The sequence below is a fragment of the Grus americana genome, chromosome 6 (genome assembly GCF_028858705.1).
Source record: "Grus americana isolate bGruAme1 chromosome 6, bGruAme1.mat, whole genome shotgun sequence".
In the NCBI taxonomy this organism is placed as follows: domain Eukaryota; kingdom Metazoa; phylum Chordata; class Aves; order Gruiformes; family Gruidae; genus Grus; species Grus americana.
Window position 1 is genome coordinate 34,794,844 of NC_072857.1, and position 25,924 is coordinate 34,820,767.

The 25,924-nt window shown below is 38.5% G+C and overlaps 1 protein-coding gene across 1 annotated transcript; it reads left to right on the top strand.

Moving 5' to 3' along the window:
- Positions 1 to 5,958: 5,958 nt before the first annotated feature.
- Positions 5,959 to 22,234, top strand: SLC40A1 (solute carrier family 40 member 1). The gene is made up of 8 exons (XM_054829786.1): positions 5,959 to 6,250; positions 6,528 to 6,595; positions 11,051 to 11,210; positions 12,087 to 12,202; positions 12,530 to 12,656; positions 15,902 to 16,144; positions 18,022 to 18,687; positions 19,828 to 22,234. The coding sequence occupies exons 1-8, from the start codon at positions 6,208 to 6,210 to the stop codon at positions 20,145 to 20,147; spliced, it is 1,743 nt and encodes a 580-aa protein (XP_054685761.1). The 5' UTR covers positions 5,959 to 6,207; the 3' UTR covers positions 20,148 to 22,234.
- The last annotated feature ends 3,690 nt before the right edge of the window (positions 22,235 to 25,924 follow it).

Here is a 25,924-nt window from a genome sequence, read left to right on the forward strand (position 1 = left end):
AACTGATGGCTGTTGAGGTGAATGTTATTTGTATAAGTGCAGAACAGTTCAAAGTAATGATTTTATTTCCTGATAGATACTTATTTCCTCATGTAATTCTAAGTACTTCTTGTACTTTATGCTTGACCTTCCAAAAAATTACATTAAAGTTGTGGTTAACTTGAACATAAGTGAATATTGGTCTCCAAAGACAACCATGTTTTTATAGAGACTGTTCTGGGAGGCAGCCAGAAACAGAAATTGATAGTGCAACTGAAGCTCTTCTAAGGGATTTCCCTTTTCCTGCTGTGGGATCACTGATACTACAGATTGTTCAGGTCACACTAACAGCAGGTCAAAAGAAGCTTTTATTCCCTAGTTCACTTCCATTCCAAAAAGTCTTTCAACACTGTCTTAAATCTAGCATATTTATTTTTTTATTATTATTTAATTTAAATCAGTGGAATCTAAACATGTACCTGAAGTTAAAAATGTGCTTTTAAGTATTTTCTTGGCATAGAATAGAATGTTGCAGAAAGGTGAACAGGGATGTCAAAATCTGACTTTTAAAGAAGTCAACAATAATATTCAACAGGAGTTCAAGAAGAGTGCCTTCTACTTACAACAGGGTTTCTTTCTTAAGCGATGCAAATACTGTCTGACTTGCTTTCACATTTGATTTTATTGTATCTGTCAAAACTCCTGAACATTGAATTAAGAAATAAAGGCAAAATTCATAGGTAGAAGAAGGCTGTAGGGAAAATAACAAATCTCAATGTTTTCATATTGCACACTAAAACACAGACAGGAAACAAAATACTGTTTATTAAGCATTGTTGTATTTTTTAGTAACAGAACAATGACATCCTGTAGGAGACAAACTGCAGTAAGTTCTAATGAAGAAAACTGAACAAAATGAGCTTAAATTGCAGATAGACTGTTATCTTACCCTCCAGACTCATTTCAGTCTCTTCCTCAACACACAGTGTTCCAATTCAAGTCAATAATTCCAGCTCTTGAGCACAAATGTGAAGTATGCTATAGGGAGTTTGCAGAAATGCTGCTGTTGACATTTGGGTGTTAAAACATCCACTTGTTCCTAGTAGATGTGATCTTTTCCTTTCTTTTAATTACTTTTTTCTCATTTGGTACAAGATGCTTTCTGCAGTTGTGTTTTGGGTATAGTGTTTTCTTATGACAGACAAAGATGAGACAAAAGGAGTCTTACTGAAACAAGTTGTCACACATATTATAGGATTTTAAGCAAGTTGTTTTGCTCACTACTTAGGCCATCGCTTTTCAATTACAAACAGTTTAGTTTGAGCATGTGAGCACAGAGCTGGTTCAGCCTCCTGAGCTGAAGTTTTGTATAAGCTAGATAATTCTAGCCTCTCCAAATAAACCTCTGGAGTCTCAATTTGCTAGAGCTTCTGGATGGTCTTCCTACAAGAGTTCGTCACAGGAGTCTAGCTCTGGTACGACTGTTTCAGGTTGAAGTGACTGCAGTCTCTCATCTAGCCCTGAGAGACAGGAGCTGTCACTCTGAAACCTGACAGAAACAAATCCAATAGAAGCAGAACACTATGAATCTTGGAGAAAGTGGGATGGAGTAGACATTGACTTAATGAGGATTAGTATGTATAGATATTCAGATTACTTACATGTAATTGAAATAAACAGTTTTGCAGTAAAAAGCATCTGTTTTGAAAGGAAGCAGGAATCCTAAGAAACCTGGGAGACTTTTTTCCCCACCCTGTCTTTGCCCGTTTCCCTGTGCAAGTGCATTGCAAACTCTGAATTTGGAGTTTGCTGATACGGAGACAGTAGTTCTGACAGTTGAATGTGTGGGCTTATGAGCAACAGCTTTCCATGCCTAAGTCATAGCAGGGGTCAGTTCAACAAAGGCTTCTGTGCTTCATCCTTCAAAAGATGGCAGATTATATATATTCTTTCCAGTTTTGCTGGGCCTTGTGTAAGTTAACTGAGTAAAGAACCACTTTGCTCCCCAAGAGGGGCGTCTTAATGAAGTATGGTAACATCATGATAATTAAACTACATGAAACCTCTTAGCTGAGTGTAAGATCTGAGCTTACCTGAGGTTTCTCACTACTATTCATGCCTCTCTGATTAAACCATGATGACATTTGTGGGTATTATTTTGTAAAATTGCTATTGCGCTAGATTCAGCAGCTCTATTACAAGCATAGTGCTTAAAGAAGCTGCCACTGATGTGGGCAGTTGTTTAAAGCCAAAATATATCCTCTCTTATTTTTCAAGACGTCTTTCCTGGAAGTGTATCTTTGAATATTGTTGGCATCATAGTTATGCGCTTACCAATAATTAAAACATTTTCAGTTGTTTACATCTTGTAGTTGAATTGTTGCCCTTGTTGCCAGACAATTTAAATATACTATAACTTTTTTCAGTTCTAGACAGCTGTCTCATTAGAAACATTCTGAAGAATGTTTCTTTTAAATGAAATTATTTGTATATTTTAATCTGAAACTTTAAAAGTCTAAAAATGAATCCAGTAGTTACATTTCTTCACTCAAATAGTAACTAGAGAGATGACATTAGTCATATATTTTTAGTACAGCATAAGGAGTTATCCACTGAAAAACTTTGGCTAGGAAGACTAGAACATAAATATGTGTCTTGTTGATTCCTGTGCATCTCCAGCAATGGGTTGTAAAGAATTAGGAGATTTCTATTGAGAATAAAATGCCTTTCACAGCTTCAATAGCAGTAAATATATATTCTGAAAGGGTTTTCCTCACATGAAAAAAGAAACAAAACAAAGATAAATTGTGCTATCTAATCTGGGAAAGTACCAATAAAAGAAATGTTTAAGCCTTCCCATAGGAAAAGCAGAGATGTAGGTAAGAACAGCATCAAGTTATTAAGTAGGAGGCTAGAGCTAGCCTTGTGATAGAAGAGGCTGTAGGGCTGCCAAGAAACATGTATATTCCAAGGAGTGGTGTAAACCCAGGGTTATCTGCATAGCAAAGTTGTCTTACTGTTTTGGTCAACACTTGTGTCCAAAATCCCCCTTTTTTTTGTCTCCACTCCCACTCTGCCAGTGACAATTAGTCAGACCTGGGCTCAAATCCACAGCTGGTATGCTGTGCCATTATGTAAATTACTGCTGTAAGACTGCTGAGTCGGGTCTGTACCAAGTTAAACTGGTAACTCCTCTCCTACAGCTTCCAGCTATTAAACACCTCCCTAAATACATCTGAAATCTGTAAATATTGTGGTGAAAAGACTCTGGTAAGCCAGCCAACCTGAAACAAGAGCTGCCTCTCTAAAAATACTCACAAGGGCTTCACAAAGCAATCTAATAAAATTTGGATTTACTGGAGTATTAATAAGAATATTTGGGACTTTTTTAGCAGCATCTTAGATGTAAAAATCAAAGTGCTCAAGCTACTGTATTAGGTTTAACATCAGTCTTGTAAGGAATGTTTTGTTATTCCCTGTTTGACAGGGAAAGAAACCCAACCATGGACTTATTTTAATAGGCATCTGGGGAAAGATCATGCAGTAAAGTGGTGGCAAATTCAGGGAAACTACTATGGATTTCCCCTACCTGCCGACTCCACTGCTTTTGGAAGTAGACAAATGCTTCATAAATCAGCTCTGGCATTTTAGCTATAGTTCTAGGACCTCTGGACATTTGGCAGGCCAATTGTTAGAAAAGGTGCTGTTACTGCCTTCAGATAGAACACATTCTGGATGGTACCTACTGTACCTGTTGGTACAGGTTGACTTTACATCACATGTGCAGCGACTGGTATGTCTGGGAGATACATGACCTACGCTATATCAACTGCATGGTTTATTTGCACTGTGCGAATTGTGTTGTACATTGTGCACTCTGGACAGGCTGGCTTGATTGTGTGCAGATCAACTCTACATTGCATACAATACAATCTTTCACTGACATCCAATAAATTCAGTATTTCATGGACACATTGAATTTACTGTGTATATACTGGACAGACTATACATACTTCTGTCTGAGAAATCTTAGAGAGCTACGGGAACTACTTTTTAAATTTCAAAGGATGGTAGATATGTTTTCTTGCCCTTTTCTCATGCCTTAAAGATCACAAAAAATAATGAGGATGACTTCAGCTACAGAAGTACTGCAAGCATTCCATCAGAAATGGTTATTTAAACTATAATTCATCCAAGCTGTTCTCCAGTAACAAAAAAAGATCTCACCAGCAGTGCTTTTCTGGTAAGTGTTCCTAGTGTTACTGTATGGAGAGAAAAATCTCTCTAGGATCCAGTTCTGCTGCTGCTGCATTAGGTATGGTACATGACAGACTAGATCAGACCCAAGATCCATCTAGTCTGTTTACCAAATGGTAACAGTGGCCAGAAGTGCCACCAGGGACAGGGCTGGACAAGACGCAAGTCAAATGTGTTGACCTGTATGGACCACTACTAGCATCTGGTAGGGTTGCTAGAAATTGCGCGTCACCTTATTGCCTAAGGTATGAGTAACTTAGACACTAATCAGAGCCTTACTTCAGAAGAAACCCGAGTTAATTCACTGCATCTACTTGTGGAATACACTGAAATTGCTAGTAAAGGTGCAAGCATGGACAATTAATAGACTTAAAACTATCAGTTGAATTTGATATACTGTAGGTTATTTAATATGGACTAATAATATTAAAAACATTAAGTTTTAGGAAAAATAATTCTCTTTTATCTGTTAGTAAAGATGACTACAGTTTAGGCAATAAGACTTTATAAAACGAGCCATCAAGAAAATTTCCTCTACTTTTGTTGTCAATCTGAGAAAAGATTTTGTGCATTTTCTAAGGAACATACCATAAGAAGAAACACTTAACTCACCTAGGATAACCAATCCCATTAAAATAGTAATTTTAGGCTTCCTATGTTTACATGAATTTTTATTTCTGTATTACTTTTTCCCAAGGTATAGTTCCCTTTATGCAAAGGGTAAACCATGATTCATGCATAGAAAGTCATCTAATTAATACAAGAAATACTTTGAATAAGATCACAGGAGTGGCAAAACCAGAACAGATTATTGGTCTATTACGTCAGGCATTTGCTTCTGGAATGGCCTATATACTTGGGGGGGGAAGCCTGAACCAAAAGCAATTTTACACATATAGGAGGGAACTTTGCAGTATTACACATTGAAGAAATTATTCCAGCCCTGGCAACCAAGAACTATCAGTATATTTTCTGAAGCAAAAGGACAGATATTTCTTAATTATTTTCATAGCATCCTGAAAAAAATAGCCTGCTGTACATTTTAACTGTTTTTTAAGTTCTATAAAAATGCAGGGTTTGCTGGTGGTCAATACCAAAAATAGGTCTCATAGGGTGCAAAAAAAATATATTTACGGTAGGATCTGGGATACTTGATCTGAAGCAGACAGCCTGAGCCAGCATCAAATGAGTGACTTCTGTACCATCTTCATTGGAACAGAAGGTTATTTCAGTTAAAGAGCTTAAATTTTAGTGCCTTGTTTTGTTTGGGTTTTTTTAAAGCTATGAATTGGGAGCACTGCCATTTGCAGGTGTTTCAGCCATAGTCTTGTGATATTTGGTGTTTTATGTTACAAACCCAGGTTCTAGATGTATTTGAATATTCCAGAATTTCATGTTTTTAAAAGGTCATAAAATAAAAGGGCAACAAAAAAAGAGTCAGACCAAACGAAGGACGCACACGGCCGACAATACGAAAAGCGCGTTCTGACGGTTTTGAAGCGGGTCCCAACACCTGACTGCAGGGAGCCGAGGCTGCTGAAAAGGCCCCCGCACAGCCCAGCCCGGCCCGTCGCGTCCCCACGTCCCCGGGGACTGAGCAGCACCAGTGCCGCGCGGGGCACTGCTCTCGGCTGTCCCGGGCGCGGGCGCTGCCGGGCCGGGGGCCGCCCCCGGGGCGGGCCGGGCGGGGCCGGTGCCCGCAGCCGCCTACAAAGGGCGGTGCGTGGGGCAGCTGCCAGCCCGAAGCCTTGGTGCGTTCGGCAGCTGCGGCCCCGCACACGTAGCCGGGCGTCGCACGGCGCTCGGCCCTTCCGTGGCGGAACGTCCCCAGCCGCCCGCGGCGCATAAGGCTAAGGCTTTCCGACTTCAGCTACAGTGCTAGCTAAGTCGGGGAAGGCAACACGGAGCTAAGCCGCGCGTCCCCTCGCCTCCTTTGAGCATTGGGCTCTGGCAGCGGCTGAGCGGGCCAGCATGGCGCGGGGAGCGGAGCCGGCGGGAGAGCGGCGGCGTTGCGGTCAGTGCGCGGTGGCGGCGGTGGCGGCCGGGCTACCTCTCGCTCGGTTGCCGGGCGCGGAGTGGGCGCGGGTGAGCGGGGCGGGGGGCGAGAGGCGAGAGGCCCCACCGAGGCTGCCGCTGCCCGCGGGCGGTGGGCTCTGGCGTGTCCTGGTGGCGGCTTCGCTCTGAGAACGGTGTTGGGTTCCTCCACGGCAGCGAATAGTACCCGGTGCGTACCGAAATGTGGTGGATGTGCCCGAATCTACTTTAGCATTTGTTTGTTATTTCTCGTTTAGGATCTGTGGTTGCCTATTTTACATCTGCAAAATTTCTTCTTTATCTCGGACATGCGCTGTCCACGTGGGTAAGTTAAAATACTGGCCTTGTAGAAGTGGGAGTTTATTAATCTAGCCATGACAAAGCTGAATGCTATTGGTACTTTCCAACAAATCTTCAGAAAATAACACACCGCGACAGAGACAGAGGTCTGGTTAAAACACCTTGCTGTTAAAAGTCTTCATGATCTTTACATGATATGTTGCAGTAGGTTCAGTCTTCATTAGTGCAGTGCTCAATTTCCTGAGAGCCTAGTTCTGTACCTTTTTATGCTTTTAAGTAAATACAGAACCAGTGAAACTCCTTATAGAGTAAATTCTAAGTGAAAAAAATGAACCATGGTCTGTAGCAGAATTAAAGTCCATTGTGACATGTATTGGAAGGTCTTGTATACTTACTACACGTAATAATGGGAAAACTTAATGTTTACAATGGACCCAGTTCTGCTACTCATTAGCAAACCTGTTAAGAGTGTCTCTCTCTCTGTCAAAATGTTTGCCTTCTGAAATGCTGTTGTTCTCTACTAAAGAAACTTACTACACCAATTTTTACTCACTTGAAAGATACTAAAAAAAATAAATCTTAAAATATGCCCCAAAACAGATAACGTGGTTCTATTCCATGTAATAAAATTAAGAGTATATGTATGTTATAATACAATTTTAAGGCTCCATCCAATGGCTTGATTCAAAAAGAAGTGGCAGGTTTCCTCCCTGATAGTCCCTGTTTTGTCTTTAATCCTGGATTTGGACTGGTTTAATGTGTGCTTTGTATAGCATTGAACAAATGGCTGATATACAGTTACAATATTGCATGCCTAACTCTGGCAGCTCCTTGCTTTCACTAACCTGAAAGGTCATACTGGTGTTTCTGCTAATGGAAGAAGGCTCGGAGTGGTATCAAATGCTTGCTTAAACAAGTGCAATATTTTAGCAATTATTAATATCATTGAAGGAGCTGGGTGGTCATGTTTCTGTTTGGCTCACTGCTTTTCAGAGGCCAGGGTTGTCACCTGCAACATATTTTGACAGTAATGCCCACAAAGTGCCCAACTGGCAATTTGGCCAACCATGCTTACTCCTCTCTGAGGAGTGCTTCAAAGCTCGGCAGGACTGGTCTGAGTGCATGAGTAAAGGTGACAAAGCAGAGTTTGAAAACAATGTCGCACACCGTAACAAATGTTAGACTGCAAGATGTTGATTCAGCTGTTTAGCAATATTAATAGTGTACTCCTCGTTCCAGTGTGTTTTCTTTTGTGCTGAAAATCTTGACTCAAAAAACCCCAAACGAAACCTGCTGAAACAACAGAAACGCAGCTTATTTTGACAGAGCTGGGCACAGGACTGCACCTTTTGTATTTCCTAAGCCTTAGTGTTCCTGTAGTCTGAATGTTTTTGCGAACAGGATCAATAAACAAGCACCTTAATCTTCAGAACTCAAAGTAATAGATTATCTTTGTTCTAAAATGGCTATGTCCACAATACAAAACCTGATAAAAATGTGGTTTTGCTGTTACTGAGAGAACTAATTTGGTTTCTGTGTTACTAAGCCATTCCCAAATACAGAGAAGCTGTAAATGATTAAATGTGTCACATCTCCACAGATATTCAGATTTGAACAAAGTCTAGACTATGTCTTAGGCTCTGGTTCAGTAAAGCATTTGAATGTGTTTTTGGCCTCAGGATCTTAATAGGCTGGACTGCACTGCTGAACTGGAGTCTCAGACCTCATGCTATTGCCTTTATTCATTGCCGTCTATCGCTTGGTAGTGAAGAACAGAAGGAAACTGAGTTCACCTTGTTGGTGCCAGGCCTAACGCTTGCCAGGAGGTCAGTTGTAACTTCCTAGCCTTATCTGTGCCACTCAGGCCTCAGGATGCCTGTCAGTAGGTAGTAGCCTGGCTACTGCTTAACTTGTTGGCCTCAGTTCTGAGATGGGATTGTATACATGCAGTCTGAGATAATTATAAAGACAGAAGAGCAAGAATCATCTTTGAAGGGATGGTGAGGCTAAACAGCTGTAGTTAGTTATTTAAAAGTTGAAATATATACACATTTTGAGACATTTTAAAGTGAGATTAAGTATATATAACCAAGACTGCTAATTTCCAAAGGCAATATTTACTGTTTAAGTAGTTTTTAGCTTGAAATTACATACCTGCTTCAAACCTCTGTAATTCGCTAATATTGTTCTTCTGTGACACTAATTTTTCTTTGCTTGCTCTTTATGCTTTTTAATTATTGAAAGAAACTCATGCTTCCAGGTCGGAACAGCTTTAGTTACCCCCAAAATTATCTGTGTGGATTGGCCTGATCAAAATACTCTGGGTACATGTGTTGGATGAGGTTGAACAGAGTTCACAGGCTCATTAAACGAATTGTATAGCAAAGTGATGATCTCACTGGAGTCAAAGGGATCTTCCTGTGAGTTTCAAGTGAGATCAGGTTTTTCTGACAGTAGTGGCTGCCACTGACTTTCTCATATTTTTTTTTTTAAGTGCCTTTTTCATCTTGTCAGAATTCAATAACTGAAACATCTCTGCATAAAGAAAAAAACCCAACAAACTTCTGTTATGAAATTTTAATGTGAAAGTACTCTTTTGGCTTATTTTTCTAGCTTAATAAAGTTACCCAGACTAATCAAAACTTAGTTAATCCACCTGCATGCATTTAAGTGAAATTCAGTAAAGAGGTACCTCAGTTCATACTAAGTTTAAGTGAATGCAAGGCATGGGAAATTATATCCCTGTGTTTTCATTGCTGGAATACTTTCCATATACTTTACTAACCATGGAATAAAAGTAGACAAACATATTTTACAGAGGACTTTAGGTGTCTCTGGAGAGTAAAAATTGGTTTATATATGAGAGGCCACATCTAAGCTGATCATGCTTATATTTGCACTTTTTCATTGGTTTTACTTAGAAAACATACAAAATACTGAGAGTTTTTCCTTGAACAGGCAAACTTTTTCCCACATGATTGGGATGTAATTATTTTTCTGCCTGTGGTTAAGGAAACAAATATGAATGCTTACACATTGCAATGTTTGAAGAAACCTACTTCAGACAACTTCCATAACGTTAAAAGGCAAATTCTTTTTGTGTGTCTGTGCTACATTGAAGACTTTAGTCAAACTTTGCAATTATTTTGACCAAGTAGCATGCATTTTATGTAGCTCTTGATTGCCATGTTATATGTTGTTAGATTTGGCAGACTTTGCTTTTTAAAAGTGGTGTTACACCTCCCTCAGCCCTTTAGAATATTCGAGGTCCTTAGAAATGTGAACTGTTTGCTGTATCACGCAGCAGTTGCTTATTTAAGATAAGGCAGCAGAAGAAAACAGTTTCATGTTTGGTTTATAAAACAAATAACATTACGGACTCTTATTAAACAAACTGTGTGTCCTACAATACTACAAATTATTTCTGTTCATCTGCTTTGTCATTGATTCCATAAAGCATTTTCTGTAGTGCCTTTCTTGCAATTTGTTTAAAAATAAAGTGAGATGTGACTCCCATCATGAGACAACATAAAAATCTCAACGTATTCATTAGTAAGCCACAGGTCTGTTTGGTACCAACCTAAAAATGTTTTGAATAGTATGAAAATGACTTCACTTGAAGTTTAGCATTGTTTAGCATTTTAGGCTTATTTTTTTTTTTACGTGTGGTAAATGCTGTTAGAACATGAAAGTTTTGTATACTAAGCACTAGGTTGAACTAGCAATAGTTAAATCGATTGAACTAGCAATGAGTTTGCAATAGGTTAAATGAGCTCTGATATTCTACCTCTTAGTAATATGCTAATGCTTAACATGATTGAAAAGAGCTTAAGTCCACTGACTTCAGAAACTTCGGTTAACATTTAGGACAACACCTTCCTTGATTTACCCATATCTATCCTGAATTATATTATGACTGGCGTCACTGGCTCTTATGTTTTAAAGCAGCATTTAAGCTTTGATCATCTAAGAGCAAACTGCTATCTTGCAAAGCTATTTAAATAGTGTCAGTAATAAATCTGTTGCTAACATTTGATCTGTGCTGGAGAATTTATGTAAGCTTTCTGAGGCTTGTTGGATGTGGCTGGTAACAGACTTTGTCCTGTAACATCATAACAGAAAATATCTGGGATTTTTGATGCGGTATATGCTGTAATGTTGCACTTGATTAGGACAAATAATCTTAGTGATACTGGGATAAAATCAATGCTGACAGGATACAGTCATCAAAAAAAGCTGAGGCCAAAAATAATAATAAAAAAACCTAAACAAAAAACCCCAACCAAAACACACGCCACCACCACCCCCCCAAAAAAAACCCCCAACCTAGCAAAATCACAAACAAAACCCCCACCCTACATGTGTAACAAACCTTTATTTTAATATAGACTTCTGTCAGGGCATTAATACAATAGTCAACTTGAGTGCTTGCAAAATGCAAATAGTCATGTTGTGTATGTACTCTCTGTTACTCTTGAAGGGAGATCGTATGTGGCATTTTGCTGTGTCTGTATTCCTGGTTGAACTGTATGGAAACAGCTTACTCCTGACTGCGGTCTATGGACTGGTTGTGGCAGGATCGGTTCTTCTCCTGGGAGCCATTATTGGAGACTGGGTGGACAAGAACTCCAGGCTCAAAGGTTAGATGCCTAGAGCAGGTTATTTACTTAAGCATGGATCAAATTAATGTAAAAGATAAAGCTGTTAGAGTTAATTCCTCAAGTCAAATATAAGAATGGGACTTGCTCTTCTCTTTTTTTTTGAAGAAGAGCAGTGTTTCAGAGTGGTAATGATTATACAAAGATAGTGTCAAAGACAGGGGTAAAACAGTTTTACGTCGTGGTATGTCCACTGCTCAGGCTAAACCTCTACAATGCGTAGAGATGCACAGAAACGCCCAAGGTAGAAAGCACATAACTCTAAGGACTACAGACCAAGTTCTTCAGTCTAATGCTAACATACACTCACGTTACTTGTTGTCTTCTGTCTGAACTCAAACATCTTCTATTTCAGTGTAAACATGCACTGTATTTGCATTATACATATTTTAAATATGCATGCTCTAGCCTGTTTTATAAATAACATGGCATCAAGTTCTTCATATACTTTTTTACTTTCCAAGAGTTGACAAAATAGCATCGCTTCCATGGTATGCTGAAGATGAATTTTAGAGACTGAAGCTAAGTCTTGTTTTTACCCCTTTCAAAACAGTGTCAGAATTCAAATGTGTACAGTTTTGTTTTTGATTGAGGAAAGACTTACTTGAGCTGTAAATTAAGAGCTGTGAATTGTTAAGAGCTACAAAGTTACATCAGATATTAATTTGTTTCTCTAAGACAATAGAAGTTTCAAAACATAATATGAAGTATAGTTTTACCACTTATATTTTGGGTGGAGAATAGGAAAATAAAAATATTTGAAGAATCTGTGCATGTTCCTTAATTATAATTTCCTTAAATTATAGTTAGCTCATTCTTACATTCATAACTGTTGCTCTCTGTTTTGATTTAAAACAGTGGCCCAGACATCCTTGATTGTACAGAATGCATCTGTCATCCTGTGTGGTATTATCCTGATGATTGTCTTCTTGTTTAAGACACAGCTTTTGACCTTATACCATGGATGGCTTCTTGTGAGTGCTTGAACTTGTTAATAAGGAATTAATTTACAAAGAAACTTGGGGGAACATGGGAGAGATGATTTTTATTTTTCTCTCTAGTCTATTTAGACATTCCTGTGAGCCAAAACTAGCAAATGAAACTCTGAGCTAGTTGGGTCAACAGAGGTGATTGTTTTCTGTCAGGAAATGTAAAGTAGACTTGGTCTTCTTGTCTGAAGAATAACACTAAAATATATGGATTCAAATGTAAAAGTGTCTTTTCTGGTTGTATGGGGCAGGAGTGGAGATGTCTCTTCATCGATTTTCTCACCTTGTAACTTTTCCCCCCCATTTCTCTAGACGATGTGCTATATCCTGGTTATCACAATAGCAAATATTGCCAATTTGGCCAGCACTGCCACAGCAATCACAATTCAGAGGGACTGGATCGTTGTGGTTGCAGGGGAAGACAGAAGCAAACTGGCAGGTGAAATATGTTGCCTTTTTAATACCTTAAATGTCTTACCCTCCAAGCTTGATTTTTAGACTAGAGTTTTACAGAGAACAGCACATCTTTGAGTTCCAGATATTATGAGAAAATAGCAGGTAAAAAGGGCAAACCTTATTTTCCTTTTCCCTGCTCTGGACTACACTTACTGAGATTAGAAATTACTGCTGTGATTACAATTCAGTTAGCCATCCCTAAACTTGTTTTGTCCTCCTTTTAGTCCTACTGCAGCCTTTTCAGGAAAACTTTATTCTTGCTGAACAAATAAACATACACCACACTCTTAAATCAAATAACTAGTGTTTAATAGGAAAGCTATTTAACTTCCAGGTACTTAAAGCCAAGTGTTGCAATACTTTATTTTTAGGTCCCTGGAATGAAACAGAAAACTGTTGCGTAACTGGGCTCCTCGCATAGGGATCAAAGAAAGAGGTACATGAGAATGAAGTCCAGAACAGTAAAGTAGGTGGATCAGGAAATTGCCAATAGGAAATGCTGTGCGTGCAGATATATTTGAAATCTTGCACTTATCTCGCATTAGATGTGTAATGCAGAGCTGTGAACACTTCAGTTGGAACCGAAAGCTGTGCGTTCCTTTGACATCTGATACCTTTGGTATTAGACTACAGATTTAATCTTTGTTTTCACCTAGTAAATATTTTTCCTTCTTTTTTCCCCTTTCTTGCACAGTGGCATGGCATTATTAGGAGAGAGAATGAGTTCCCATTCAAATTCTGCTGCAGCTTGGTGGTCATGATGCTACTTGGATGTGAGACATTGTTTGGGATCCTCCCCAAGGATGTATTGAACCTAACTCTCCTCTCTCCTTTGCTGGGGGTTACTCCTAGCTGCAAGGCCTTTCACACCAAAGGATGTGTGATAGATCTTTGGCTATGCTGCTGCTCTGATTGTAACAGACAGTGTGGGAAGCAGCACTTTTTTGCGATGAACTTGGGCAGGCTATGTGGGCTCTGAATCAGCCCTGTAAGGGGACTTAAGCCTTCCCAGATAGAGGAAGTGATACTGAAGTGCAAACAAAGCACAGAGCAGCTTAATATTGCCAAGCCATTTATAGCTCACTAAAGTAACTCTGGGACTAAAGTTTTAAGTCAGACACTTGTGGAGTTTAGATACCTCCAGGCCCAGAGAGCATTTCAGCTTACGGACTTTAATTTCGTATGAAGCTGCCTAAATTGCCCATAAAGTGCAGTTTACAGGCCAGAGTCCTTTTAGGGATTCTACTACTATATTGCAGATTTATTCTTGATGTTTATCTCCAATGAAGGAATCTTATTTCCCCCTCTCATCCAGGAGAGGCTAGTTCTTAGACACATTAAAAGTGTCTTGCTTTCATTTCCCAGTATACAATTTTTTTATTTTGACCTGGCAGTGCCTTTCTAGGTCATGCCTTTTGTAAGAGCAGCAGTACAAGTGAACTTTTTTCAAGTGTGTGAATCACAAGTAGAAAAATATCATTTATGTGTAAAAGCCTTACAGTTCTAATGGTTCTCATTAGCCTTTCTTCTTGTGTCAGATCTTATTCAGCAGATCATCTCCCCAGTCCTTGTACTACTTACTACACATGAGATAAGGTACAGACCACACCTGCAGAGAGCTGCTGCATGGATGCAGTTCTGCTTCTGTACTGCTTCATGATCTCAGGCAGAATTATATGACCAGTTACATTCTGTACTGAAAAAATAAGGCAAGAGGTTACTCTAAATTGTCATGCAACTTAATTTAAACAAAAAACGCCATTGAACTAAGCATGTTAGTTCAGCAGATCTATCTAAAGGATCTCTTCCAGGCTGAATAGGGTTGTTATGTGTGTAATCATAATGTAACTTGGAGACTGTTGAAATTCCATAACTTAAAAAATTAAATGCCAGCATTGACTTTGCAGCAAATACTGTTGGCCATCTCTGCGTTGTTACCTTTCCTCAGAGGAGCCTTAGTTAAGTAAGTTAATGGAATAGGGAAATAAAAAATTGCCTTGGCTTCCCCTTCTTCATTATCCTTGACTAATTTTTCCATTCACTTTTACTTTGTACCTTTTTTTGAGTGGAAGCATTAGCCTTCCTCGAACTCAAAAAACAAAGCAGAGTTCTTGGAATTTCTAAAGCCAAATATTATGCAAATATTTAACTTATTCATCTTAGTTAACCATCAGTCAAAAAGTTAACATTGAATTAACTTTGAATTCTAAATAGAATAACCTAAACATTTATTTGAATGGCAAGAACTGATTCTCTCCAGATTCAGAAAAGCAGCTTCATACTGGTATACAGTTTCACTTGCCCTTCAAAAGCTCTGATTTCATCCTAGGACTCTAAATGGGTTTGAGATGTGCTTCTAAGCAGCCTGAAGCCCTGACGTGCAAAACCATTGAGTTAGCAACTTTTAGGGGTGGAACAATGGCACTGTTCATTGGAAATTACAGGAGCCTGGAGGGTGTAATGACAGTAAAGCTAACAAGATAGGGGAGTGTGAGACATACCCTACCAGCAAATGGAAGATGCATTCATGCTAAGAATGGGCTGCTTGTTTTGACCATAGACATCAAAGTGTGGAACAGAAAGGAGTGAGGACTTTGCTCTGTAAGTTCTGAGAATGGTTGATGGCAGTTGTAGGCAATGTGACTCGATAAGGAAATTTAAAGCCATTTCAAAGGTCTGCTGCTATCACGGTGGGTACTGTGGTCACCAGTTATTAGAAGTAAATGGAGGAGATTAAGAAATACATCGTCCAGTATTGGGAGACAGAGGTTGCTAAAATTATCTTTACAGGGAAAAATTCCACCATATGAGACTCCTCTTAATGTCTGAAGTTGCGCACGCTGGCTTTGAACGTTACAGAGATAGGCTTAGGAGGCATAAGGTCTCTAGGATGTAAGGGTAATCTGATCTCATGACTAACAGTTTTAACTGCAGGAGTACGCTTCTGCTGTAAACCCAGCATGCTAAACCTGAAAAGACTTCGTGCAGACAAAACTGGCAGGAGTAGGGGTTTGGCTTGTGAACACAGTTGTTGATCCTGGATAACTTAAACATTAGAACACTCTAAAGGTGCCTCTGGTTAGCATTCTTAACTCCTGCTGGAACCATATACAGTTGGGGCAAGACTTCTTAGCTTGATGTGTATGCATGTGCAGTCCTCAGTTATGTTAGTGACTGTTTTATTGCAAGTGTTTCGATTACTTGATATTATCAAATGATTTCTGACAGATATGAATGCCACAATAAGAAGAATTGATCAGTTGACCAATATCTTGGCCCCAATGGCAGTTGGTCAGATAATGACATTTGGCTCCCCAATGATTGGCTGTGGATTCATTTCTGGCTGGAACCTGATGTCGATGTGTGTGGAATATCTGCTGCTCTGGAAGGTTTATCAGAAAACCCCTACTCTGGCTTTCAAATCTGCAAAAGTTGAAGAATCGGAACTGAAACAGCTGAATGTAAAGAAAGGTATTGAAAACACCAAAGTAACTGTTCAAATCCACAGTATGTTCATTGATATATCAGTCAAACTGAAGTGTTGACTTTGGTCTTTTGCAGACACTGCTTTGAGGCTATATAGCCTTCTACTCAGAGCTTGAAGGTTTCAGGTTTTGGATGTAGATACTAGAGACTCTAAGTAACAACACTTTGTAGCTATTTGAGGAATCCCATAAAATGCAGCTAAAGAATTAATTCTCTTCTCTTAGTTAATCCTTTAGAGTAAGTCTGCCCTGTTATTTGGGGCTAATTGAGAGGAATGCTCTTATCCATCTATACCATGGCTAATAAGCTGACAAAGCCTTTTATTCTGTAGTGTCTACAAACAAAACAGGCTGTGTGGGACTTTCTTGCTAACTCATCTCTACTTACTCATAGTACTGACAGGCTTTCAAGGAGGCTGTAGAGTAAGTAGTAGTATTTCTAGTCTTGCTTCGTTTTCTGCAGCATGTGGAACTCACTGGTGGAGAAAAATCTTTGACCTTCAACTCTGTTCCCTTGGGCAAGCTGAACAATTGGGATTTGCAGTGTAGATGGCTATGACTATAAGCAACCTTAAAATTGATACTAACATTACTTTAGATAGTCTTAATATCAGAAATTAAAATTGTTTCAGAAGCAGACATTTTTGTTATAACATATTTGAAATGCCAGATACGAGAATACAAAACTTAAGCATTTTCCCATTTTTAAGATAACAGTACACGAGTACTACTGAAAGCTCAAGCTATTGCCTCCCAGCCACAATACATTGTGGGTTTTTTTAAAGAAAGATTATAAAGAATTCCTGGTTTAACTTTAAAAGCTAGCTAGCAATCTGTTCTTTGCTCAGTATATGGTGAGATAGGAGGTTGCTATTAAAAGTGCTGAAGAGACATATCTTCTTCCCAGCCAGCAAATCCATTGTGGTAATAACTGGTCCAGTAAGCTATTGGACTAGGCTGATGGCAGCCTAGGATAGGGGAGCAAGATACAGAGCGTAGAAGGCTTTATAGCTCTGCAACTGCCTCTTGAATGCTCCTGAAGAATGAAGCATTTAGCAAATGTCAATATGTAGGAAATATCTCTTAGTCTTTGCTATCGCAGTATTCTGATTTCAGTAGAAGACTTGCCTTTTTAAAACTTTCAGAAATACCTCATTTGTCTTACTTGCTGTATATGGAGTTTGTTTCAAACTTTGCAATGTAAAAACAATGCTCAGGCATCCAAATATTTGTATAGTTTCTGTCCACATTACTAATCTAAATACTGCTCTGGGGGGTTTGGATTTTTGTTTGTGACCGGTGGAAGTGCCTTTCTCCTATATTAGAGTGAAAATGGAATTGTAGAAAAGCATGGTCTGAGATTTTTTTTTAAGTCAAGTTTTGAAAGCTTTTGGCTTTGTTAGGCTTCAGCAAGCATTTCTGCCTGTGTTGTTCTAGCATGACATGAGGTATTGACAGATGTTTAAGTATTCCCTACTTCCTGTGGTTAGTGCATTTAGACATGTAAAACTATGTTAAAATGCCAACTAGCGTTGGTACTCATTAAGCAAATAATTTCTTTATGGAAACAGAGCATTCGGTCACAAGTCCATTGAAAAGAAGCAGACTATGCTTTCTCCTACCACAGTTTCATTAAATAAGCAGGAGCTTAAATTGATAGGGATAAACTTTACTTGATCTTACTATACAGGTGGGATTTAAGGACACTTTAAAACATTTAAGTAATCAGAGAAAGGTTGACTGCAGAGTTTAACTGATACACTCTGTAGCAGTGGACTTACTAGCTGCAGACAATTGTCTTGCAGTTTACACTCTGGACTTTCCAGGCAGGAGTGTATCTAACAGTTGTATTTCTGTTTACAGAGAGTGACACGAAACCCGCTGAAGGAGTGCAGTTAATTGTTGAGAAAGATGTAACTGGCTTTGAGCCCCAACAGGAGAAGGAAGTCAGCTGTGCTGCCCGGATTGCTGAACCTTTCATCACATTTCGTGATGGATGGGTTGCGTACTACAACCAGCCAGTGTTTCTTGCAGGCATGGGTCTTGCGTTTCTGTACATGACTGTTCTGGGCTTTGATTGTATTACTACAGGCTATGCATACACTCAGGGTTTGAGTGGATCTGTGCTAAGCCTCCTGATGGGTGCCTCGGCAGTCACTGGAATCATGGGAACAGTAGCTTTCACTTGGCTTCGTCGCAAATGTGGCCTGGTTCGCACGGGCCTTATTTCTGGAGTTGCTCAATTTGCTTGTCTAGTCTTATGTGCCATCTCTGTATTCATGCCTGGAAGTCCTCTGGATTTGACTGTTTCCCCATTTGCTGACATCAGTGCCAGGCTGTTTGAAAGCGAACCATTACCTACTATAGCATCTCCAGAAGATAAGCCTAAAATGTTTTTCGCAACTGAAATGCCCACCTTCTTAAACGGGTCTACTACTCCTGCTAACAGCGACCCAGAGATGAGTCCTGAGCCTGTGCCTTTAATCTCTGTTAGTCTCCTGTTTGCAGGAGTCATTGCTGCTAGAGTTGGTAAGTATTACTTCTCTCTTCAAATCTGATCTATTGACAGCTTTTAATTCTAAAAATTATAGTGCCTGTCAAGTAAATACAAATTTGAGTTTAGAATTGTAGGCTACAGTTGAAGTGTTACATCACATTTCTAAGGCTAATTCATTACACTTCACATGAAAATGAAATGATCTTGCGGTAGTATTGCCAGTGCAGAGACCGCAGTACTAATTTCTTCCATATCCTATATCACTAATAGGAGAAAAGTTACCACACTTGGAGATGAATGTAACTTGTTTTTTGGAATGCTCATCTCTAAATGATCTTCCTTCACAACCAAATAAAACCATTTGTTAATAGGAAACAGAACTAAACACATCTGCTATGAAAACCTTCAAATTTAGCAGTTTACTAAATTAATCTATTCATTAAATAAATTGTCTAACCTCTAAACCTCTGACCAGCAAAGGAGTTTAGAACAGAAATTTTGATTTGGATGACAGCTGAATCTTTTGAGAAATCGCTGGTTAGCGTAGTAGTCAACAGAAGAGGCAGTCAAATACTTGAATGTAATGAACAGAAATTCTCATCTGTAGAATTTTTATACTCTTAATTTCTGCGGTGTTTGCTGAATATTTTGAGAAATAAAATCCTTGATTCACATGTATTTGTCTGCAAGACAAACATTTAAAACTGAATCATTAACGAACTAAACCAGTATAGAAGCTAGTGTCAACAGAGACTGTTGTAAATTATGTATTCTGCATAATTTAAAATGCATTTGATTTTTTTGCAAACATCTTATACAAAAGTTGGCAATGGTAGCTAGCATGAATACACTGTAAATAGCTGTTTTACAGCTATTTAAATAAGGAACAGGTAAGCAAAACATTGTTAACTTGATAGACATGTTGAAGCAAGATGTGACAGGCAAGTTACTGTGTCAAGCTGTATGTATTATTTCAGGAAATATTAGTAAAGGGAAAGTAAATTGCTCTTGACTGTCAATGTGAAATTCAGTCTAGTCTGACAAGAGGCTAGCCTCTTTCACACTTTTTTGGCAGAAGTGAGCGTTTGGAAGTATGAATTGAATTGTGCCAGTAACGGAAGCTTACCATGAGAAGCCCAGTTGTATGGATAACTGTTTTTTTCTCTCCATAGGCCTTTGGTCCTTTGATTTGACTGTCACACAGTTGCTCCAAGAAAACGTGGTAGAATCTGAAAGAGGCATCATAAATGGTGTCCAAAACTCCATGAATTATCTTCTTGATTTGCTGCACTTCATCATGGTCATCTTGGCCCCAAATCCTGAAGCTTTTGGCTTATTGGTGCTTATTTCTGTGTCTTTTGTTGCAATGGGCCACATAATGTACTTCAGATATGCCCAAAAAAGTTTGGGAAAACAACTTTTTGTTTGTTGCACTCCTGACCCCAAAGCAGTCTCTGACAGTTCACCACCTGGCAATACATCTACTGTCTGAAAGGATACGCTTCTTTAACTTGCTACACAAGTATTGTGGTTAAACACATATATTGCCTTTTGTGACCCTGTCTAAGGTGTTTCTCTAGAGTTGAATGCATAACTTAGCTGTTTGAGGAACCTGTCGCAAGAGAGCTAAAATTCATCTTACAGTGACCCTGTAAAAATGTTTCGTGTTTGGCAGAGGACAGCCTAGTTGGATATTGACAGCTGGTGTTTCAAAGGATCCTCAAAAGCCATACATGTAGTATTTGATTAGAAAAATAATGTTGAATTTCTGTCGCTGACCCCCACAGTGATACTGTGCAGTAGTTATACTCAGTTTGTTCATGAATTCTGAACAATTCTTGTGCTCATGGAGCAAAATGAGGGGTTGGTGTGTTTTTCTAGTTGCTTCAGAATAACTTCATATACAGTATTTGGCTTTGTGGGATTTTTCCCTGATTTTCCCTTACGATGAACAGTTCTGCTACCCTGTCTTCTCAAATGGGTGTAAACATCCTTACTGGATTCCTGAAATGAACTCTTAAGTTCTGATATTTTTCCCGAAATACCTTTTTAGTTTTCTGTCTGTTTTGGTTTAACTTTACAGAAACATCTTTGTAGGGATTTTTGCATGTTTCTTTACAAATTAGACAAATGCTAGGTACAAGTTATTGTATTACACTTTTGTTGCACTTCATAAAGTAAAGCATAGCCTCATTTTAGCAGGAGCTATTGATGTAACATTATAAAGCATGGCTTTTTTTAATTGCAAATGACAGATCTGCTCAAGTTTGTAGTACAAAATGCTAAGGTCAGGAGTACTGGTACAGAAAGATAATGTCTAGGGCTAACTTAGTTTTTGCCTCAGAGTACAAGCAGCTTTAGTTTATTTTCGAATGCTATTGTTTTCAGAAACCCTATTGAAGCCCAGTGTATTGGAAAATTAGTATTCCAGGTGAAAGAAGTCAAAGTGGATTGCTTGCGTTTATCTGTTTTACATGTATGCAAATTTTGACTTTGTTCTAAAATACTGCTAAGTTAATGAGATGTTGGACTGTGTGGCCCTCTAAAGCAACTTCAGAGCAATGAAGAATGAAATATCCCTCTGATTTTCAAGAAGTTCTGGCGTGGGGTTTTTTTTTGACCCTGCATGCATACTAACAGAGTACTTCCGTAGTCATTAACCGTATGTGCACTTTTGTGGAAACTACTCTACGCACTTTGCTTTCTCAGTAGAGTTGAGCCTGGTTATGTTCTGAGCTTTCCTATGGCATGACAGTATGACTTCTAAACTCAAATCTTTGTAAAATGTTTGTTTGCAAAATAAGTAGTATGAAAAAACATACATCAGCAACTTCTGAAAAGTATCCTCTGTAACTTTTAAGGTTTTTTTTTTAATTGTAGGTACTGTCCTTCACACCGTCATCTATGTTGCCAGACTTCAGCCCTGGAGTGTAAGTGTGTGAACTCCATTGACGTTAAAGGTGTTACACCAGGGCTGAATCTAGGCCATTCATCTTAAAATTTGTAATGATTACATTATATATCGAACTAAATAGAATGTAAAAAACTTCTAGTGGCTTTTGTCTCAGATACAATATTTTGTAAGAGGAGTGAAAGTGAATGAATGAGAATCCAATGTACTTGTAGCCCTCAGTATTCATTAACTGGATGTAATAATTTTTCTCCTCTAATGGACCAAAAATAATCATTACTGCTATGTTACTGAAAGTTTCTCAGGGATGTTTTCACTAGGTTTATAGGTGTTTATACTTTGACCAAGCTTTTGGAGTTTTTTTGATATAATGAAGCAAAATATGTAAATTAGAGTAGTTTTAAAATTGTGATTCAATCCTGAGTGTAACTTCTTAAGGAAAAGGGAATTTTGCTATCAGCAGGATTTAAGTCAGAAGACAAATAAAACAAGCTTATCTAGATTTGTAGAGTAAATATGCCCAAAGGATAGCCTATACAGTATGTGATAAGTGTACTAGTAAATAAAATACCTCTGATTTGCCAAATATGTTCTCATGTGTATCTAATCTAAATTGGGACCAGATTTTAATGTTGCTGAATATAAATAAAGGTAACCCAAATGTCAGTGAATACCTCTGTACTGCACTTTGAACATCTGAATGCCTTCTGTATATATTGGACTCACTGGCCATCAGGGAAACAAAGCTGAAAATGCCGCTTCTTGTGGGCTTTCTATAGCCTACAGAACCCAGTGTGCCTAAAGCTTAATGCTGTAACACTAAGCACCACACATCCCAGCGAGGATGTATTCCTGAAGTCTAGAGAGCTCCAGAAACCTAACAAATACAGCTGCTCTCCAAGAGCAATGTAGTCTTATTAGAGTTGGGTAGCAATTTGTTTCATAAATAGTTCCACTAGATAGTACAGTCTGGATCCCAAGCCAAAAAAGTTGGGAGGGAGCTGGACCTTTGTATTTTGTACAAATGATGTTGCTAGGGTTCCTATGTGCAGATACACAGCTAGAAGGCAAGACAATCCTAAGAAAGAATAAAGGTGGATGTTAGCTTTAGGAGGAATAAAGAGGTCTAAATTGGAAATCTTGTATGTATTGGTCTGAGTCAGATGTCAAAAAAATGTATGCTGCTTGAGCACCAACCCATTTGTGTATCAGTCTAAGATGTATGCAGACACCTGTACTGAGTAGTGCTTTGAAGCAATGTGGAGCCTGAAGTCTTACTTAGCAGGACTTTCATTAAGTAAGCATTTTTGGCCTTGTATTTATTTATTTTTTTAAATGTGTCCAATTTGGATGAAAACTGCCCTTAAAATGTACGCACTAGAAATCAATCTTAACAGAATAGCATATTTTATTATACAACCTTATGCTGGACATAGTATTGATTTATGTATTACTATTGTTAAAGCTAATGAATAAATTTGCATAAAAAATTATTTGTCCTGTATTATTCAGTTTGTGGGCATCTTGGTATGCTATATTTAGCATGGGACCTGTAGATGAAGGTTTTCTGTAGTGATGGAATGGAAATAGCCCTGAAACACAAACAAATAGCATTGAGGAGTCAGCGAACAACATGGGTGGTAAAAGCCTTTCAATGACCCTATAGTTCTGTCTTTAGTCAACTGACTTTTATTTACCATCCACAGTGGCAACTTAAGACAATAGTTGAAGGTGAAGTTGTGGTCTTACAACCTCAGCCCAGGAGGACCAGCACTGGTCATACAGCAGTGTTGTGTATTGGCTTGCTGAGCAATAGGAAGCAAATGATTTTACCTTCCTAGTCATCTTTTTACCATATTGAAGTGGAGATAATGGCCTTCTGTAGGAGCTACCTGTAGGTGAGAACATGAGACATCAGAGTGGTCACAAATAAATGTGATAATTTTAACATTCTGATGTTAGTCTTGAAAAGTACTTCAGTTGAGTATTTTATGCAGGACTGCTGCTTGTTACATGTATTTAGGATATGCTTGCGTGATGAATCGGTCTTTGGAAGGATGCTGTGTTCATTCACTAGGATTGCCTTGAACTGATTCCTTTTTGAACTAGAGCTTTTCCTAGAAAAAATACCTTTATGGGTTGTCCCCAGTTACATTATTACCATGTTATTCCCCCATGGGAATTAGTAATAATTAGTTACTGCCATGTGGGAATTAGAATGTGGTGAGTTAAAACTACAGGCCTTTGTGCATATATCAGACTTGGTAGTATTAGGTTAAGTGATGTACCTCTTTAATAGGAGCTACCAAAATGTCAATGTTAGATTACCAATTTTTATTTTTAGGAATATTTACCTCCTAAACTGCCACTTACAAACTAAGAAAAAATTTAGAATACTGACTTGAAAATGTAGTTATACTAATCCACCTTTGTAGGTATAAAGAAAAAAAGAATTGGGAATGGTATTGGGTTTACTTTCTTGTTGGCACTACTTTGCCTAATAGGTAGTTGAGATATAAACCCTGCCTGTGGAATGCAACATAGATTGCATATTACATATTTTATTATTTTTCTCTGGAATATTTAATTGCTTTTATTTTCAAAAAGGGTTTCTTAAACTGAGCATTGATGATAGAGGGATTGAAAATTGAATCATGTTAAAGGAAAAAGGATACAGTGAACTCAGTCCCTTCAATTTAAACAATTTCCCGTTTCCTTAATGAGAAAACTGTCTCTTAAAAATTCCAAAAGATTAAGCAGGTTCATATCTAGTAGTTTAAAATACTACAGTTACTGCTGGTTTTGCTTCTGCGAAGTATATGGTGTATATTTCTCGTATTAGCAGAGCTAGTTCATTTCCTTCATAAGTTGGCTGAGTGTTCCCTCAGTGATCACTGTCAAGATCACATCCTTTCATGTCGTAGTGTTACACTCCTTTCCTGATGGACACAGGCTTCATTCACAGGCTCCTACACAATGACTTTTGCAAAGCATATATTTAAACTCTTAATCTGCGAAGAATCACAATTTGCAGGTAAAGCTTCATAAAGAAACCAAGCATTCTGTAATAGAAATGGACAGACAATTCCAGACTCATTTAAAATAATTTCTCCTGCTTTTTAGTATTAAAAACTAGCAGTTATACTGAGTCAATGCCAAGTCATAGGCTCTTTATAACGTTGAAACAATACAAGATTACAAGCAAACCTGAAATAATTCAGGGTAAAGATTGTTTCTGCTAGAGAAGAGTACAACTAATAGATCTAGCTCTTCTAAATCTAGCACTGCGGAGATGATAATGCTTTTTCATCTGCCTCAAGATTGACCTATTTTCAGGTCCTCCAGGAATACTTTGTGCTGTACTCTGCATTCACATCTTTCTCAAATACTCGGTATTAGAGAAGCTAGTAGTAAGTATTAAGAGTAATAGACGTTATTATCTTGCCCTCTGTACTCACATGTTCTTTTTCCTGCTTGTGGGTGCTGTTAACTGCATGGTGTAATAATCACTGCAGGATTAAAACTATTTTATTCCTGGAGTAAGACTATGCCTTTAGCTTCTACTTTAAGACAGACAGACTATATTTTGCAACTCTGAAGGGCAGAAAAACCTGAACAAGGATGTTTGCTTAAAGGCTTGCAAAGTGCGTGAACAAAGTGCATGCTGTTCAATAATGCTTTTTCAAATACTTAGCTTGTCCTTGTGTGGGTCAATATTTCTTTCTAGTTAAACTTTATTGCATTTGGTCACAAGAGAAGCATGTAACCATGTGCTTTCCACTCTTATTCTAGGTATAGCGTGATGGAGCAATCTGTTTTCACACATGCAGAGTTAAGAGTTCTTAATCCTTTGTAAATGCACAAGAAGTTACTTATGTTTAGAAAATCTGATTTTCCTCCTTTGGCAGATAAGGGAAAGGGCATGTACAGTAGACGCTGCTGTTAGAACTTCAGTAGGTATCCACGCATAACTCTTAAAGACCAAAAAAACCCCAAAACAGCAAAACACTTGTTAAAGCTGTACAGATTGGCTCAGAAAGTGCACCCACTTTGTTCATGGCAAGCCATTATCCACTTCAGTCGGGAAAAGACAATGTACAGGATATCCGCATCCCAGTGACACCATACCAGAGTCTGAAAATAAGTTCTTCTTCCAGCAGCAGAACTAACAAAGCATGGTTTCCTCTATCTACCTGTCCTTGGTCCCTGTACACCCACAGCTGCGATAACTGTAGCTCCTACCCCTGTCTTGTGTAATCCCAGCTTTTCCATGAGGTCTCCTTGCAGTGCTCCCCTCTCCTCTGTTTTATCAGCTGAGCAAAGCAGAGCACATGCTCTGCCTGATCCTCAGGAGTGAT

Bases quoted from the DNA above. Each gene is read 5' to 3' on its own strand.
- SLC40A1 (XM_054829786.1), top strand. From the start codon at position 6,208: ATGGCGCGGGGAGCGGAGCCGGCGGGAGAGCGGCGGCGTTGCG. The intron at 11,211-12,086 runs GTTAGATGCCTA...GATTTAAAACAG, and splicing joins CAAGAACTCCAGGCTCAAAG to TGGCCCAGACATCCTTGATT. The intron at 12,203-12,529 runs GTGAGTGCTTGA...CCATTTCTCTAG, and splicing joins TATACCATGGATGGCTTCTT to ACGATGTGCTATATCCTGGT.